The sequence below is a fragment of the Genypterus blacodes genome, unplaced genomic scaffold (assembly GCF_046128005.1).
Source record: "Genypterus blacodes isolate CSIRO-AG114 ecotype Tasmania unplaced genomic scaffold, CSIRO-AGI_Gbla_v1 ptg000032l_1, whole genome shotgun sequence".
NCBI lineage: Eukaryota > Metazoa > Chordata > Actinopteri > Ophidiiformes > Ophidiidae > Genypterus > Genypterus blacodes.
Genome location: NW_027466845.1, coordinates 6,758,358 through 6,777,500, shown reverse-complemented (window position 1 = coordinate 6,777,500; position 19,143 = coordinate 6,758,358). Strand labels below are relative to the sequence as shown.

Below are 19,143 nucleotides of genomic sequence, written 5' to 3'. Positions count from 1 at the left end.
TTATATATATATCTATTCTACACTCTCTGAGAGCCAGTTTAAATGGGTTGTATCAAATCGAATTCCTGTTCCAGCCTTGTCCAGAGTTGTCCGCGTATGTGTGTGTATGTGTGTGTGGGGTGTGTGAGGTTACTCCGTCGTGTCATAATCTATGTTGTAGAGGAGAGGAACAAATATGAAATCCATAGCGACGATTCTCTCTGCCAGATAGTATTGATCTGCAGACTTTGTCCTCTGTCTCATCTTTATAATCGTCCACTTTAACAGAGCAGAGGGGGTCGGGACTCTATGACATCACAGGGGACCTTCACACTGCAATCTGTGTGAAATCTTTAACTTTAAAAAAAAAAAAAATGAATGCGCTCACTTGCTTGTGGTCTAAAACGTACGCAGATCAAACACACACACACACACACACACACAGAAAAAAATAGGTCTTGCAAACACATTTCAGTCACACAATTCAGGTTCAGATTAGTTTGAACCTTATTTCATCCCGTCCTCCATTTTTCAGTGATGGATTATTAGTTTCATGTTTTTCCTTCAGTAAACAACTTCTTTGTTATGTTGCTTACTGTTTAAACTGGTGAAGGGGACTTGGAGTGGATCTCTGCTGCGGCCTCGGTGGTGAAATCTCAAGTCTCAAGCCAAGAAGTCAAGTTATGCATCAAGACCCAGATCAAACTGGGTGGGAGACATGGAAAGACGTCGCCCCCAGGCTGCAGAACTTGTATGAAAGGTTAAATATGAGGATATTCAACCTTTTATAAAACTTTCAGCTTTCCAGTTTTCCTGTGCTTGACTTCTATTTGCACTTCCTTTGTACATCTACTACAGTTTGCCACCACTTTGATCAATATTGCACTTCTTTTCCCCTCCCTGCGTTTGAGCTTCACACAATAGAAATGACACTCTTCACTGCACCGCCGCTCCCGTTTAGCTTTTTCTTTATTTTCCAAAGCAAAACTTTCTTGCGTACCTCAGCTACACACAACAGAAGCAAGAAGTCTCCTAAATCAAATGCGTTGTGTGGTTTAAATGCTAAATGTCGCCACGAGGCCACAAGCGGTAGATCTCTCTGTAATTTTGCAGCACTTGAGCGCTTGTTTTTGGCATTTACCCTTCTTCAACCACCAGGTATCACCGCGCCGCACCGTAGGAAGCCCCGAGCGATGCCAGGATGGAAGCAGCGTGTTGCTCGACTGCTTTACTTCATCCTGGCGTTTACCTGTGGTGTAATTAGTGCTCACGCTATTTTTGTTGCACCTCTGAAATAAAACAACAACGGGTGGAAGTAGAAATATGTAACGCAGTGAATTTGAAAGCCAAAGCCTGTCTTTAGTCCGTATCAGCTTTCTTAAGAGGCCGTCACTCCCTCTCTGAAGAGACTGATCCATGGGAGCTGTCGACGGGGGAGACAGGAGAGAGAGACGGGGGGGAGGTGTCAGTCTATAACTACTGTTTACCACAACATAAGTAACATATTTCCCTTGTGCGCCTGTTATGTTGAGCTCATGACAGAGAGAGCTCTCTACACGCACACGGACACGGAGGAGGAGGATAAATCAGACAGAAACACAGAGAGATCGCCGCAGAGGAAGACGGACGGATGCTTGAAGCTAGAAGCGTTTGTAATGAGGGGAGAAAAAAAAAGGGAGCGACGCTGATAGTTCCGTGACTGACAGAGTGACCAATTAAGACACGGGGATGCCGAGAGAAGAACAGAGGGAGAGGCAGCGAGAGGTAGAGGAAGGAAAGCTCCCAGGAGGCCCGTTGTGTCCGACGCTTCTCTCCTCCTGCGGCGGTGATGCATCGTACGTACCGCCGGTCCCCTCCTCTCATTAAAGCTTTATGAAGCAACCTCAGCACAGGCTTTATCGCTATGACGCCACTGTCTGGCACATTCCGGCCTCGCGACGGTGGCATTGGAGGGTCGGGGGGGCGGGCGGACGGAAGGCAGAGAAGGCAAAACAGGCCCGGCGGCAGAGAGGGAAATGTGAGAAAAGAGAGCGAGGGAGAGAGACGTAAACTGAGAGACGCACGGATGGGGGATCAGAAAATAGAAAATGGAAGAATAAGGGTGTGATGTTGTCAAAGATAAGAGAGGGGATCAGAGACGGAGAGAGCGAGAGCTTAGGGGTGTGTGTGTGCGTGTGTGTGAGCCCTGTGTGCGGCTCTACTGCAGTCAGGTGTGCTCCCATGGGTGGAAAAACAAGATCCTGAAACACAAACCTCTCTCATCCCTTCTTCCATTGCTATCACGAAGAATTAAGCATAAATTCCGCGGTTTTATTTTAGCGATAAAGTTCCCAGTTAACGATTGTGTCAAGCCTGTAATTGAATGTTCTCGTACGACCCGTCATCGCTTAGTTTATCACACGTTTCCTCCACGTCTCTCTGCGAGCTGTGAAGTATCAAATAAAAACCTGAAAACGCCATTTCAAAAGAAGGAATCCTTCGGCGAGAGTGAGTGCAGAGACACTGAGGACGCCGTGACTCAACCCGTGCTGAATGGCGCCCGCTAAGTGCGTCCGTACTGTGCCCACTTGTCTGAATTGAAGACATTTAGCCGCTGTCATAATCGGAGCCTAAATCCTCTGCTTTATCACTTCCCCCCGGGCGCAGCGGCCTCGGCTTTGTTTAATTGCCGCAAGTCGAAACCCGGCAAAGCTGCGTCTCCCCTCGGTGTTCACCCCCGCTGAGGCTTATAGCTGATAATGGAATTACTCTGAGTCCCGGGAGGGAGGGAGGGAGGAGTAAAGAGGAGGGAAAGAGAGAGGAGGATGGTGGAACGCTGGAGGATGAGAAGGCCGAGAACGGACAGTCACCGCTTTTTCCGCGGCGTTCCCATCTCACACTTTGCTCCGGCGTGAGTGATTTGTGACGCAGATTAAAGCTGGGAGTTCAAAACGGATTCTTCCCGGAAAGTCTCTCGAGGTGGGGATGAAGGGGAGAGAATGGAGGACGGGACTTAAGAGGGAGTCAAAACAGGTCGGCACGCCATTCGCCGCGCCGACTCCATTGGCTGAATATCTTTGTAGGAATATTCAGGAAGCTTCTGATGATTTGCTTTGTTCTGGGGCCTTTATTGTGGTGGGAGCCTGTGGATGAATGACAGAGTGTGAGTGAGGAGTTTGTGGAAGCGTGTGTGTGTGTGTGTGTGTGTGTGACGTCCGTGCTTCCCTATCCTACCCCGTCACGGTCCAAAGCTTTGGGGTGTGTGAAGAATGAGTTGCAGTGATAGAGCGGAAAATGTCCTCACGTTTGAAGTCTGCGACTGGCTGGGGTCAAGAAGTTTGTGCTTGTGTGTGTGTGCGTGCGTCTGTGTGTGTGTGTGTATCCTATGGAGTAAAAGCACGATGCAGGTGGTTACTCTCCATTTTAATTAATTTCTGCAGAAGAAGACATGCTGCTCTGAACCTCACATCCACCTGGGTGCAAATTGGTAAACGCAGCTGCACGGCGTGTGTGTGTGTGTTTGGGGGGGTGTGTGTGTGTGTGTAATTAGGAGTGAGATTGTTTGAGCCAACAATAGCTGACGCCGTTGTGTGTTAAACTGTTTGACATCTTTGAGTAGAGTAAAAACAATTAAGGGCCGCTTGTGTCTCTCTCCCTATTCTCCTCTTTTTTTAATTCATTGTCCATTTATACATTTGTCCTCTAACCGTTCCCTCTAATTCCTTCTCCTCCCTCCCTTTGTGTCTCTTCCTCCTCCTCCTCCTTCTCCTCCTCCTGCCCTCACCTCCTCACCCACAGTCTGCTCTCAGTACTCACGAGGGGTCTTCGCCATCTTCGGCCTTTACGACAAGCGCTCGGTCAACACGCTGACGTCGTTCTGCGGCGCCCTACACATCAGCCTGGTGACGCCCAGCTTCCCCACGGAAGGAGAGGGCCAGTTCACCCTGCAGCTGCGGCCCTCCATCAGAGGGGCTCTGCTGTCGCTGCTCGACCACTACGACTGGAACCGATTTGTCTTCCTCTACGACACCGACAGAGGTAAACCAGGCGAGAGATTCCAGACAGAAGTTTTGTAAATGAACTAGAGTTGTGTGTGTTTAGTTGTTGAATGTTTGCTTCATTTTGTTCAGTTTCTGTGCAACATATTCTGCTTCTTTAGCTGTTAGATGCTCATCTTCTCCATCCTGTCTTGACCTCTGTGGGCTGTGAAGCTTGCAGTTGACTTATTCCAACTTTTTCCTTTGCGAATAGTTTCCAGAAGAGCAGACCAAGTTCAACAACACGCTCAATATACGCCAATAAAACAATAAAAATTGAATGCCAGAGACTAAACGCTGCGCAGCACTGAGTTTAGTAATAATTCCCTGTTGGTTTTGTTGCTACAAGTGAACCCTCCCGTCTCACACAGGAGCTCAGTGTCAGTATCCCAAACATTCATGCAGGATTAAAGGATTTTTCAGCTAAGTTGTGCATTTCTCCATGTAAACAAGCCTAAACGTAGAGGCAAATGTGTGATGAGTTGGCAGTCGGAGTTGGTGTAGAAACCTGAAGCTGCCTGTTCCTTTTTCAGTGTAACAAACACACGGTGTGAAAACTCCAGCAGTGTCATGAAAGCGTGTGGCAGAAGCACCGTCACACTGTGTGAGTTTGAAGGCTGACCGGCTCTTCGGTTTCGTCGTCGTTGTCGTCCTCCATATTCTCCGTTTCAGTGAAGGTCATAGGAGCATTGGAGGAGCCGGGGCCGGAGCGGATGTAACTCTGTGTTGTAATGACGTGGGCCCGGTGCTGGACCGGAGCGTGGTTGAGTTCTTATGGCACAGCTACAGATTCATAAGCTGCGGTGCCATAACAACAACAACAGCAAACAGTGTAGATCTGTTGTTCACAAATCTCTGGGCCCGGATTCAAAACTCACTAATGGAGGATGAGAGGAACTTCCAAATGACTCTGCTTCACCATTTGTAGCATTTAGACTTCTCCCTTCATTTGGGTTCACTATGGACTGCAGCCCTGAGAGCAGAATTATACAATCATCCAGTAATAAAAACTGTATTTGCCTGGATTATTTGGCTTAATTTAACACCTTAATTTACCTTTTTACCAAGGGGAAAGGAGCATAAATGCCAGTGAGAGCTGTAGAGTCCAGATGAAGCTCCACAGCTGCAGTTATAAGGCTGTAATTTAGCACTTTGTTAGTCAGGAAGCAGCGTTCACCTTCACTTTGACTTAACAGCCTCATCACACAGTGCAGGTAGGTGAGCGGAGCAGGAACAGCTGATTCCCACTGCCACAGGCCAGCAGAATGGGAATGCCTGGCACGTCCTCTCTCTCCCTTCTCCCTTTCCCTCCCTCCCTCCCTCTCTCTCTTTCTCCCTCGCACACACACAGGTCAAATATGACACAGAGTCCCCTAATCACAGTGCAGCAGGGGGATAGAGGTGTGTGTAACCCTGTGGTGTGTAGATGTGCGTATGTGCTGTGTCTGTATGTGTGCCAGCCTCCCTCTGGTGTGTGTTGTGTGGATTAACACCTGGGGGTTAGAGTCAGAGTTGAAATGTGTTTGTGTGTGTGTGTGTGTGTGTGTGTGTGTGTGTGTGTGTCTGTGTCTGTGTGTGTGACCTGAAGAGTGCAGAGAAAGAGTGTTGTTGTTCCTGCGTTCAGCTCTGGAAATCCTATTTTCTTATTACGAGTGAAACATTTGAAACATGTTTCCAGCTGAAATCTACTTCTTCCAGGATTGAGAGTAGCAGAGCTGCCAAAAAGAGAGAAAGTGGGAGAGACAAGGACAGGTGGAGGGAGCAGGAGGAGAGGTGGGTGGCGTGCGTGGGGGAGGAAAGGAGGAAAGGAGGGAGGAGGAGTAAGTGGACAGACAGGATCACAAGCCTCAGGGGATGTACGGATGGCGACGGCGGTGGCGTATAGCAGAGGGGCGGAGATGGCGGAAAATGGAAGAACGAGAGAAAGGAGAGAGAAATGGTGCGAAGGATGGATGCATAGAATTTGGACGGTGCTCACCCGTGACTTGGCCAAGGCGGCGTCCTTCATTATCGGCTCCCATCAGGCCCTGCTGCCGGTAATGTGCTGGAAAATGGGCAGTAACGCTGTGATCTGTTTTATGCTGCCTCTCTCTGCGCCGCTCCACAGATAGCCTGCTGACACACACACACACACACACACACACACACACGTCCCAAGGCATGTTACATTCATGAGCAGATGCAAACACAACACATACTGTATATATTTCACATAACATCCTTTTCAGCACACACACACACACACACGCACACAAAAAAGCCGACTCCACTTTTTCTGCAGTGTAACAGGGAACATTTGCACACAATTCCAATGCACACACACGATGATTACTGAGGGATCCGATTCGCTTTGTTGTTCCAACTCAACCAGTGTCTGCACAGAAGCGGACAAAGAGTTGCCGCTTGTTTACTTACATGTGCACTTGTTTTCCTTCTGTGTGTGTGTGTGTGTGTGTGTGTGTGTGTGTGTGTGTGTGTGTGTGTGTGTGTGTGTGTGTGTGAATGTGTGTGTGTGTGTGAATGTGTGTGTGTGTGTTTCAAAGGGTTGCAGACTTTTTGGAATGGAGGAATGATTGATGTTGTAATTGAGCCTCTGTTGTTGCCCGGTCCAGACAGATGTTAAATGCAAACATAAATCAGTTTCACTTACGTTGCCACCTGCTGCTCAAAGGATCAGATCAAATTTGGGAACGTAAAAAAAAACCACAACGCCATCTGCTATCACACCGCCAGCACATCATCGCCATTTTGACAACATGAATCCCCCGTGGCACACTCAGCCGTGACCTTTCTGTGTCCCCCTCTCTCTCTCTCGCTCTCTCTCTTTGTTTGCTCGCCCCCAGGCTTTATCGCTGAAACCGCCTGTCAACTATCAGACCGCTTTGATACGACAGTCAACTTTTATCAACCAAACAACTCCAAAATTCAATAAACCGTTCCCCAATCCACTGCCGCACAACTCTGTTCTCTTGGCATTTTATTTGCCCGGGCCGCTTGATGAATCGTGTGTATTCCAGGCTGGGCTGGGCGCTGCTGCTGCCGTTTCCTCTGCAGTGTGTGACACGGCGGGGCTGAGAGCTACACCCCTCCTCTTCTTTTAGTAGGAGACATTAGGGTATTGGTTTGGTAAATGAGATGGGCTGATGGCTCTCTGCAGGCCCGCACGTAAATTCTGCTGACAAATAACGCACACCTGAAACACTCTGTTGTCTCAGCGCTTTATGCAGACACACTGTGGTAATTGAGATGAAGTATAAGCTTTTGTCCACACCGGAGGGATCGCTTGTTGTTTTTTTAATAATAACTTTTCTGTTTAATGCATTTAATAACTTTTTCTGTTCTGTTCTTTGTTGATTCACTCTGCGTTGTCTAGGTTATGCTATACTGCAGGCAATTATGGAGAGAGCAGGGCAGAACGGCTGGCAGGTTAGGACACACACGCACGCACACGCACACACACACACACACGCATGCACAAACATCAAACAAAAAACCCTTGGCGCATGCATGCATACACTAATACAACTTGTACAAACAAACAAACAGACACACACACACACACACACATTATTGCCCATTCTTGTTCTTGTCATTAATTATTCAAACACACACAGTTGTTAACTTGCTTGTGTTTTGTATGCATGCGCCCATTCCTGCTTCTACATGGCTCCTATGTGACTGTGTGAGTAACACTTTGCTGTGTGTGTGTGTTTGTGTGTGTGTGTGTGTGCTCGGTCTCTAAACAGGTGAGTGCAATTTGTGTGGAGAGCTTCAACGAGGCAGCCTACCGCCGCCTCTTAGAAGACCTGGACCGCCGCCAGGAGAGGAAATACGTCATCGACCTGGAGCCGGAGAGACTACAGAACATCCTGGAGCAGGTGATGACAACAACAACACAACATGAAGTGTTAAGCTGCAATACACATAATACAAATAAGAGCAAACACAAAAGAACAAGAAAGACATACGATCACCACAGTCTGCAGAGTTAATGAAACCAGTTTCACCACTTTGCTACAATATTTCATATATTTTCAACCATGTGATGCTGCTTAAATACCCAAGATGCAACGCTACAGTTTTGGCACTCTGGCTGTTACTAGGGTTACTTCACATCCACCTCAAGTATAGGAAAGCCGTCTAAAACATGGATGTAGGCTTCAGCAAAGTAACCACAACACACTGAATTCAGACATAAACAGCACCCTCACACTCACATGCGCACGCACACACACACACACACACACACACACACACACACACACACACACACACACACACACACAGCAACATGTATGATGCCGCACACTAATTCACGTCATGCTTGTCAGTGTTCATTAGAGTTCCTTTCTTGCGTGTGGCTTGAGCTCTGAAATGCGGCACACACACTTTGACCCAGTGCTCCGTGAAACATCCCGCTTGGTTCTGCCGCCTGTCATCGTACCTGATTCCCTGCGGATCCCGCTGATATCTCACTGATGCACACACACACACACACACACACACACACACACACACACACACACACACACACACACACACACCACACAAGCTGTCGTCAGGGAAAGTCATTGAGGCTGATGATCTGAAAGCTCTTTTAGTCCTTAAAAAATGTCCAGATCAATAACTCTTCAGTCTGAGTGACATCATCCTTCCCCGACGATTTTCTTTCCTTTTTCTCCCGCTTTCCTTGACCAATACAGAGATCCCCACATGATGTCATGGAACTCACACTTTATACAGCCCCTCCTCGGCAACAAAAGCCTTTACACACAGAGCCCGTTGCAGTTTCACGCGCTCACTACCGCTCCTCCAGCCCAATAAAGTGGAGTGTTCAACATAAAGAAGCTTAAATGGATCATCCAAACTGTCAGTGTGTAGTTAGTAAAGATTATTTGTATGAGGAAATAACCTCAAGGAGACACGCAGTATAGACAGTAATATACAGTAGCTGCATGCACAAGACAATAATGTGCAGTTAAATCTCTACAGGATGAGCCAATGACTGTCGCCACACACACCACGGTTAAATAAGAAGTGCTGACAGTACAGGCGGTAGCACAGGAAGTTAGTTGGAGCAGAGAGCATCGTTTAGCAGCTAACAGGTGGAAGGAGGAATCATTCAGGTACAGGTTGGCATTACTGTAAGTACTTTGCAACACCGCTCGCCCGTATTGATGTTCCTTTGTGTTGCTGCATTGTGGGGGAAGCAGCACTTTGTATCACACACACACCGAGAGCCAATCACCAACAAAGAGCCACACATGGTCAGTGCATCCTCAGACTGCAGTGTTTCAGACAGACAGATAAACAGACTGTTTCTTAATTGGCTTCTGTGGTGAGTGAGCAGACAGGCAGACACGCACACACACTCTCTCTCACACACAACCCAGTATATACTGAGGCAGGCATACAGACACACGCACTCCAGTCACAGCTCTGCAGTGCTGGCATTGGCCATCATCCCTGATCTCAGACAGAGACCGCTCTGTTTGCCTCACTCTGCCAGCTGCGCTGTGTGTATGTGTGTGTGTGTGTGTGTTTGTGTGTGTGTGTGTGTGTGGCAATACATAGCTGTTGATTTGTCTGGCTGAGATGGAGGGAGAGATAGAGGAAAGGAATTTTACGAAATTACTCTAATGCACCATGTTACAGTAATATATTCTCTTGTCCAAAAGCACAACATACACTCAAACACACACACACACACACACACACACACACACACACACACACACACCCAAACACACACAGGCATAGATGCACAATGTTTGCCACCTTTATTTATCCTGCTGCACATTCACAGATCTGTTTGTGTGTGTGTATTTGTGAAACAGATGTAATGTGCATTTACCCGAGCCTGTCAGTTTAGTGTCAGCAGCATCATGGCCCCTCTCAAAAAAGCCTTCACAAGCTTATTAACAAACTCTGCTCGCTAGTTGGGTGGAACATCTGCCACATTATTCCAGTTTGACAGTTGAAAGCTTAGACTAACCACCTTCCTGCACCCAAAGGTATAAGGAGTTCCATGTGAGGACAGAGTGGCCATCTGTTCTACACCGTTTTAAAGACGGCGTTTGCCTGAAGTCAAACCAACTGTGATCTCTGCAGGAGGACATTAAAGGGCGACTTCAACAATTTTGACACTTCAAATTAAGTTGGCTGGTCATTAGGAGCGCTGATCAGCATGTGGAAGCAAACATAATGAGCTTACAGTATACATATTAATACTTCCTCTACCTTTTAACTACCTACCAGATTTTGAATGATGGAATGATGCTGAAGTCTGACATTCTCTCTCTCTCTCTCTCTCTCTCTCTCTCTCTCTCGCTCTCTCTCTCTCTCTCTCTAGGCTGTCAGTGTGGGGAAACATGTAAAGGGTTACCATTACATCGTTGCTAACCTGGTAAGTACCCTTAACAACGTTGCCATCGCCTGTTACTTCATGATACTTTGATGTTTTTCCACCTACAGCAGTTGTGGAATATCAATCCACAGAAAAGCAAGAAAGAAGTCATGACTCATCACCACACACTTACACCATCACTGTCAGTGATTAGGCTTCCATCGGAGTGGTTTTTGGCAAAAATATGTTTTAATGAATCACAATGTTTGCCAGCAGAGATCATGAAAATGGAAATGATCAGTAATATACAAATGCGGATAAATAAACAAACATTTTGGTTTATCGTCCAGGAGATCCAACTTTGTGCCACTTTCTTGCACAAAGTGGACGCCTAGTAACGATGTCGCTCACACATTTGACCACACACACTTTCCGGCGCCTCTATTACACCGGTACACCGGTTTAAGCTGGACTCTTTTCCTCACCAGACCGTGTTCCCTATTTAAATGTCAAACACTTTCCTCTCACCTCAGATAGCGCTCACAGTATTGGCTGTCTCTCCCGCTGAAAGTCAGGCTCTTGGAATAAAACATCACTCCAGCCTTAATTCCTGCAGTCTGTTTCACAGCAGTTGCTCTCGGATGATGAAAAAAAGCTGAGTTGAGTAAGCTGAGGTCAAACATCAGACAGACTCTGAAAGCTTTTAGCAATTAGCATCCATCAACCTGGGGTAACCCTCATGTGTCGTTTGTCTCGGCTGCCGTCTTTGTCACCGCTACATTCTCCTCCCCTCTAACGTTCTTCTTGCTGCCTGCCCTCTCCTTTTTCATCTTTCATATCTGTCTTTTCTCTACCTCTCTCCTCATCCTTCCTTTCATCCTCATCCTCTCTCTCTCTTTCTCTCTCTCTTCCTTTGACAGGGATTTAAGGACATATCCTTGGAGAGGTTCATGCACGGCGGGGCCAACGTAACCGGCTTCCAGCTGGTGGACTTCAGCAAACCCATCGTCATTAAGCTGATGCAGCGCTGGAACAAGCTGGACCAGAGAGAGTACCCCGGATCTGAGAGCCCTCCTAAGGTAACGCACCGGGTCCTGCCCAATCTTTGGCGCCGTACCTAAGAGAGGGTTTGTTTGCAGTGGTGATTATGGTGTTCTTCACCTCAGCACCCCCTTGTGCACCTGTTTCTCTCCTCCTCTCTCCATTTACTGCCCAAGCTAGCTTTTCCTTATTCTTATCTTTGCTTCTCTCTCTTTTCCGCCGTATGCGCTTTGGTCTGTCCTAATAAAAGGCCTCTAGAGTCCCCCACCCCCTCTGTTTTTGTTCTTGTCCCTCTCTCCTCCCTTGATACACCTCTAATTACTGTGCACTGACCTGCAGCCAACTGTGTAACGCACATACACTATATTAACCTGAAATTTGTCCACCTACCCATTAAAAGTGCATCATAATGCAGGTTTTGCCGCCCTATGGTGCTCTTTGTCACACGCACACACACGCGCCGTCGCTCTCAGAGGACGCACTCAGTCACACACACACACACACACACACACACACACACACACACACACACACACACAATTCCGATGCAGTCTATGGATCTCAGAACCTGATGGAGATATGTTTCATTAGTGCTTTGTCATTTTTCACCAAAGGGACCGGTGTTAATTGTCTAATCATTGTTCTCAAATGTACCTGATAAATCCTCATTAGGCTGAGGACGTCAACTCTGTGTGTGTTTCGCTCCAGTGTGTTTGCGACAAAGTGAAGTCCAGTGACGGCTTTTGCGTCATTACGGAAGATAATAGAGGCAAAACGCCACAACTGCAAGCGTTCCCGTCTCGACACTTTATTAAGTGTGTTCTCTTCTCATTGTACCTGCAGCGGGGCGATGTGACGTTTCCATGCTGCCTGGCCTCTGCCCCCTCCAAACAAGAAAATAACATTTTAATGATTTAATAGAAACCCTGATATCTCTAGTGGCAACAGATGCCTCCAAATGGCTTTAAGCTGACTGGCCTCACTTAGCCTTGGGCCAACCTGTAGCTGCAGGCCAAGTCAGACTGCAGTAATAATACCAGGTGCAAAAAAGCTCTGCTGAGGCAAATCCACTTTATACTGAATACTGGAATTCATATCTCCTTTCTTATCTCCTTCCACGACTCGCAGTGTTTCTCAGCTAGTGGGGCCTAGATTTATGCTCCAGTGGGCCTGGGAATTTGGTTTGAGAAGTAATGGAAATGCTCAGCGGCCTGGCACAATAGTGTGTGTGAAGTTAAGTGCGGTGGAATTCAGCGACATTTCTCTGGATTGGACTCCTGTTTAACTTTGTTCAGACCTGGTATTGCCTCTCATAGCACCAAAGCAGCTCTTGTGATCGACCTGCTCAGGGCCGTCAAATGTGTCACCTAATGCACCACACAATGACAATAACAGTGTGAAAACTCCTTATTTAAGCTCCATACACCCTGCATTACTATTTTACAAACTACTGTCATGTTTTGAAGCTATTTTCAGAGCCACACATGCTTATTTTCAGTTATTGGCAGGTAGCTGGTGGGTCGTGGCAGCCCGATCTTTAGATAACAGCATTGGCTTTTAAAAAACTATCCAAATGTACGTCTTTCTTTGACTGTGATGTCTCAACGCCCAGAGATGCTGACAGACTAGTACGCTACTTCTACCGTTCGGTTTAGGTTTGCCGTTCGTCGTTCTCTCTGTGATTTGGATTCTGGGGGTCTTGATCTGTCAGTCACACGGCTAAATACGACTTTGGTTTCAAAGGGTAGAGATGAAAGGAAGCCGACATGGTTGCGCAGCCTTCCAAAAACCAGGCGTTACGGGATTTCATGTAAAAGAAAAAGAAGCTACCTGCAGTATTGCGAGGAGAGCATCTGCAGAGTCTGTCAGCCGGCATCCCCGCTTCCCTCCCCTCACATCTCTGCCTCTCTCCACTTATTTCCACATGATGTGTAAGGCAGCCCGCTGTGTGTTTGACTGCCTCCATCTGTGTGGCACTGTGTGTGAGCTGGGTGGGGGGTGAGGGGCTTCGTGTGGCGCTGTGTCTTACCTATAATGAATTTGTCAAACAATCTGTCAGGGCCACAACCTCTGTTAAGGCGTTCATTGGGAAACTGATTCCGATAATTTTTTCCCTTTTATCTCTCTTTTACTCGATCTTTCTCTTTTGCTCACTGTCATGTTTTAAGTGTCTCTTTAATCACGCTGAATCACTGCCGACCAATTTGCAGGAATCGTGTTTGTTTAACTCACACACACCCAGTTCTGCTTCCAAAGTCATATCTCAGCACATCTGTTAATCAAATGAAGGCTATTCCGCTCAAATAAATAGAGTTGCGACATCTTCTAAACAGGTTTCAATGTCACTGTGTGGGTTTAACCTTGTGTGTGTCTACAACAAGCACTTTCACACTGATATCACTTTTACAGTGGTGTTTGTTGCATCATTTACAACCCTCACTAATCCTGAAATAGCAATTAAACTTCATTTAGCGCAGCACTGTCATTTGATTGTTGTTCTTATTGTTGAAATTCGGTTCAGTTTATTTTGCTGCGTTAAACTGCAGCTCAAACAAGAATCAGTCGTGCATGTATATATCCTGAGCCTGACCTGAGCTCTGGCTAGGGGGCAAAGGTCATTACATCAAAAAAATGTCATCACACGATACAATTCTACACAACAGTGACACTAAACATTCCACTACAAATGACTCAGTTTACCTGCCTGTGTGTGTGTGTGTGTGTGTGTGTGTGTGTGTGTGTGTGTGTGTGTGTGTGTGTGTGTGTTTGTGTTTGTGTGTGTGTGTGTGTGTGCGCCGTGCACGAGAGCAGCTACATGGCCATTAGTTGTGATCCATGAAGCCGAGTGCCAAATAGTTCCAGTCTTTGGATTCAGAGACTTAAAAGCCTGGAGCCAAGCAGAAGAACAGTGTGTGTGTGTGCAGAATGTGGAAAAATTATTTCACAGAATTTTACAGGCTCCTGGGCACACATGCAGACATTTCTGTGTGTTCTATATATCAGACTTGTGTTGCATTACAGCTGTTTGTTGTTGTTGAAGGTGTCGGCAGCCTGTGAACTCAATTCAAACTAGCTTTGAGTTCAGAGTTCGATTTTTGTCATTTGGTGTTTTTATGAGAACACAAAGTCCAAACAAGTTACACAAGCTTCCTATTTTTGGCCATCTTACTGACTGAGACTCATAAACCTGTTGAGTTAGTCTGATATTTACGTTTCATACGACAGGGATGTGCATTCAACAACTTCTACACACACTGGGGTTTCCTTTGTTTACCCTCTTTGCCTTTTGTTTGCCCCAAATGTTTGCACTTCTCTGCATCCTCCTTCCCAAGTTCCCACATACTGTATATCTGCATTGAGTGTGTAAAGAAAGCACCAATCTATGGATTCTATTACACATGCTGTTTAAAATAGGAAAGGTCCAATGTGTACATTTCTGAGCCACTTGAATTTTATGTTTAATCAATAAACATCCGAGCAGAGTGACTTATGGAAAGAAATCCTGTCTCTCTGTGATCTATGAGTGTGGTTTTTTGTCACTAAGGTTTTGTTTTTGTATATTTCTTTTTGCTTCAACCATTAGTACACTTCCTCTCTAACCTACGATGGCGTCCTGGTGATGGCCGAGGCCTTCCGCACCCTGCGGCGCCAGAAAATTGACATCAGTCGACGGGGCAATGCTGGAGACTGCTTGGCCAACCCAGCTGCTCCATGGAACCAAGGAATAGACATGGAGCGAGCACTCAAACAGGTCAGGGACACACACAAACACACACACAGTCTGCCATACAATGGCGACAAAAAAAGAGAAAATGGGCTGGAAAACTTTGGCCACTTTGGAAATAATATACTCAACTTGGGGCTGTTTAAATTTTGTTCCTGTAATTATTATCTTTGTGTGTGTTGTGAATCCAGGTGCGCATTCAGGGTCTGACTGGTAACATCCAGTTTGATCACTACGGCCGAAGGGTGAACTACACCATGGACGTGTTTGAACTGAGGAGCAATGGACCACGCAAGGTAAGCTAACGTCAACACAAACATGCACCAGCTCGGTCATTTAATCTGATTAATGCCATATAAAGTATAGTATCTTGTGGAATACAGCCTTATTAAATGACAATCATCCTATTTAATGAATAGTGTCTGGAAACAAGGACTCTATAGTCTATAAAACATCCATGCCTGCTGCATTGTGTGTTGTGGAAGTTAGTTTCTCCTTTGTTGCTTGCTTTCCTTCCTCTTCCTTGGTAACCACTCCTGCTTCCTGTCAGTTATCCACTTACGGTACCATCTGACATTAATTCATAATGAATAGGCGCCTTGCTGCCGTTTACACTTTGCGTAGCTATGATTGAACCGCAGCAGCCGGCGCTTATAATGGATTTTTGTTATTAGCTGGGCATGTTGAGCGAGCAGCTCTCAGTCCCGACCTAGGAGCCCTGCGTTTACATTAAAGAAGGAAAAAACCAAGGCAATCCATCTTCATAATGGTGAAAACTAAGAATATAAGCTCCGGGTAAGAAATAGCCATATTTTACCTTAAGCGCTAAAAAAAAGCACTGCATGTAGGGCTGCTAATAAAAAATAACTCCATGTTCTTGCTTCTCCAGTGTTCCTTTGGTGGTGATGTGTGTTTATTGAAAATTCTTGGTGCAAACTCAATATCTCTCAATATCTTCTACAGTTCCAATGGGAAATTTGCTGGATTGAGCTCATTCTCCACTCCTCCTCCTCCTCTTCTCTCTCTCTCTCTCTCTCTTTTTCTCTCTCACCCTCTCTCTCTCTTTCCCTCTCTCTTTCTCTCTCTCGCTTTCTCATCAGCTGTATTGCATTCTCGCCTTTTTTATTTCATCTTTAGTGTAAACTCCTCTTTTTAATGAAAAGACTTGCTGGTGGATTCATGGTCTTTCTTGTTGTCCTCTCTCTCTCTCTCTCTCTCTCCCTCCCTCTCTCTCTCTCTCAGATCGGATACTGGAACGACATAGATAAACTGGTGCTGGTGCAGAATGAAAACGCTCTGTCCAATGACAGCACGTCCATGGAGAACCGGACAGTGGTTGTAACGACCATCATGGTAACGAACCCTCTGACTCCTTCTCCTGCTCCCTAGTTTGTGTGCTGGTCGACATTTTGGGGTGAAGTTATCCATTTACACTGCCAACTCTAGCAATCGCAAAAAACACTCTCACCCCAGTAGCTCACAGCTGTCCAGGCTATATTAAGTAAGTGTGTGTGGTGGAGATACAATTTGGTGTAAGCGAATAGGGATTAATATTCAGAAACAGATGGATAAACAGGAAAGACAGACAGGAGAATGGGAAACTGACAATGAGAGGGGATTTGTTCCTCAAATGTTAAATCTACAGTGTCACCAGTTGTTATTGCAGGACTCGGTGCAGCACTGAGCCGTGTGAAACTAAAATGGCTCCCATGCAGGGCACATGTGAGGGGCTGGAGGAGGTCAGGGCTGAGCTGCTCATGCCTGCTGGTGTTAGTTGTTAGTTGCTCTGTGGTGTAATTAAATCTCAGGGAACTGGTGGAGTGAGGCAGGCAGGGTCCTTTCCCCCTCCATTCAGCTGTTTGTAACTGGAATCTTTAACTAATGTCCCATTACTAGGCAAATCTACAACGCACCCAAGGTCACCATTCAAGAATGACCTCAGCCCTTTCTCGTCTAATAGCTTTCACACACACACGCCGGTCTGCTGCTAGTTTAATTGTTCCTCTTTCTATTACAAACAAGCATTAAAAAAAGCGGGTAATTGGTGGATTTGTGGGCATCTCTTTGCTTACACTTGAGTTTACTTCGCCCGTCTGAGGCCTTTTATTGTGGACATCCACTTCCTGTAAATGCAATCAGTCTAATTTAATTGAGCATGGAAAATGAAGCAAGTGAAAGTACCTCAAAGGAGTCATTTCAGTCCCGGGGTAACACAAATGCTCCAGTGTGAAGCCACAGTGTCGTCTTAGCCACTGTAGTGTTGATTCTGTGAATAAATAGGAACATAATGGAACAGTAATAAAGTCAAATCAACTCAAAATTGTATAGTAAAAGTAAAAGATTGTCGTCCCCGGCTAGGAGAAATTTCTGTCCAGGTGTGCAATATGAGCCGTAAACGGGGAAGAAGGCAAATTACAAGGAAAGAAAAGTGAAGCGGTAAGAATAGAGGAGGATTGTCACAGCGCTTCAGCCTTTATTCATCAAGATGAGCTTATCGCTGCTTTCACACTGCCTTTGTGTGCGGCACAGAGGCGCGGCGCCGCTACAGCTGGAGCGTGTTTGTCTTTCACACTAGAGACGTCGCTGCTGTGGGGCAGAGCCGCTACTCATTGCTGCAAATACTTTCAAAAAATTCCATGCAGTATTATTTGGTCGGTTGTTGTTTGCTGTACTTGCCACAGTGCGAGAGTGCGTGTAATTGTTTTGCACTACAGCATCAGGACGTGGTGCTTCGTCTGTGTTTTGTAGCCTTGAAAAATGCCTATTCAGTTTATTGAAAACGTATTTATCATATCTTATATCTTTAAAAATCCGTCCAAACTCTGAATTCTGGTCCTGCTCGTGCTTCAGGGGCAGCTCACCCCATGGTGCCGGCACACAGTGTGTATGCTGTATCCTCTTTACATGGCTGCTCTGCGTTGCTTCAGCCCCACATACACAGGCAGTGAAGAAGGGCCCGTGTCCAAAGGCATGTAGTGAAAGCCGTAAAGGTCAGAGACGGTGTGGTGAAGAGAGAGCGGAATGGAAAAAGCCAGATGAAAAAGTGTCCACAGGTGAGACTCTACAGTGAGACTCTACAGTCAGACTCTACAGTCAGACTCTACAGTCAGACTCTACACTGAGACTCTACACTGAGACTCTACAGTGCCCCTGGTGGTCATAAATGGTTTTAACCAATGCAGGCGACAAGAAAATTCATCAACACAAACACTAACAAATAAGAGGTTTTACTATGGTGATCAATTGTTTTCTTATTCACCATTATGTACGAATGACAATATTCAACTTGTATCTTCAGTTATGCCTCAACACTAATCTATCTTATATTTACATTGACATCATTTGCATTTTCCCATCGTATCAGATTTCAAATTTATTACAGTCTTAGTTGATGTAGCTGTTAGGGGTGGAGTGGTGTAAGACAGGATGTGTTACATGTTACTGTTTGTGTTTGCCGCTTGTTTGGCTCCTGTGTGTGTGTGGTGTACGTGCACATCGTCGGCAGGCCTTGGCTAACAGCAGCTCAGCCTCCTCCTCCTCCTCTTTGCAGCCTCTGATGAGGAAGAACCGCTGAGGCCCGGTCTGCAGACAGAGGCCTACATTTCTACATTTCTTTCAAGTTTTTGCAATGTTACACGGCGGTGGCGCGGCGTGAATGAATGAACTCGGCAAACTAATGGGGGGAGCAAAGATGGATGATGCGTACATCAGAACCCGCAGTGTCGCGAGTGTGTGAGCCCTGCTGGGCCGCCGCTCTGTGTCGCTCCGTGGCGCTCCGTGTGTTCCCCGTCCGGTCTCATCACAAAAGGCAGACAAAAAGAGCTCAGCCAGGGATTCTGTGGCCTGTGACAAGATTTGATATCACAGAAGCAGTGGAGCAGCAGACAGCTCTGTTAGAAATCCACATCCTCTCCACTCCTCAGAGCCTCCGCCCGCTGTTTCTAACCACGCAGCACCTGCACCTCATCTGGGTATTTTCCCCCATATTTTCATATTTTTTTGCGTGGCGAGAAAGGAGGAAGAAGGAGACTGAGCGA

General features: G+C 46.4%; 1 protein-coding gene across 8 annotated transcripts in view; it reads left to right on the top strand.

The window, feature by feature from the left end:
* The window catches only part of gria4a (glutamate receptor, ionotropic, AMPA 4a), a 76,931-nt gene that overhangs the window by 26,839 nt on the left and 30,949 nt on the right, over positions 1 to 19,143 (top strand). For 7 of the 8 annotated variants that reach the window (XM_076146448.1, XM_076146450.1, XM_076146447.1 and 4 more), the window contains exons 3-10: positions 3,757 to 3,996; positions 7,369 to 7,421; positions 7,742 to 7,873; positions 10,348 to 10,401; positions 11,262 to 11,420; positions 14,966 to 15,133; positions 15,298 to 15,402; positions 16,349 to 16,459. In XM_076146448.1, the coding sequence (XP_076002563.1) occupies positions 3,757 to 3,996; positions 7,369 to 7,421; positions 7,742 to 7,873; positions 10,348 to 10,401; positions 11,262 to 11,420; positions 14,966 to 15,133; positions 15,298 to 15,402; positions 16,349 to 16,459 (1,022 nt within the window). The remainder of the gene's footprint in view (positions 1 to 3,756; positions 3,997 to 7,368; positions 7,422 to 7,741; positions 7,874 to 10,347; positions 10,402 to 11,261; positions 11,421 to 14,965; positions 15,134 to 15,297; positions 15,403 to 16,348; positions 16,460 to 19,143) is intronic. The other variant, XM_076146452.1, reaches the window with a different exon arrangement.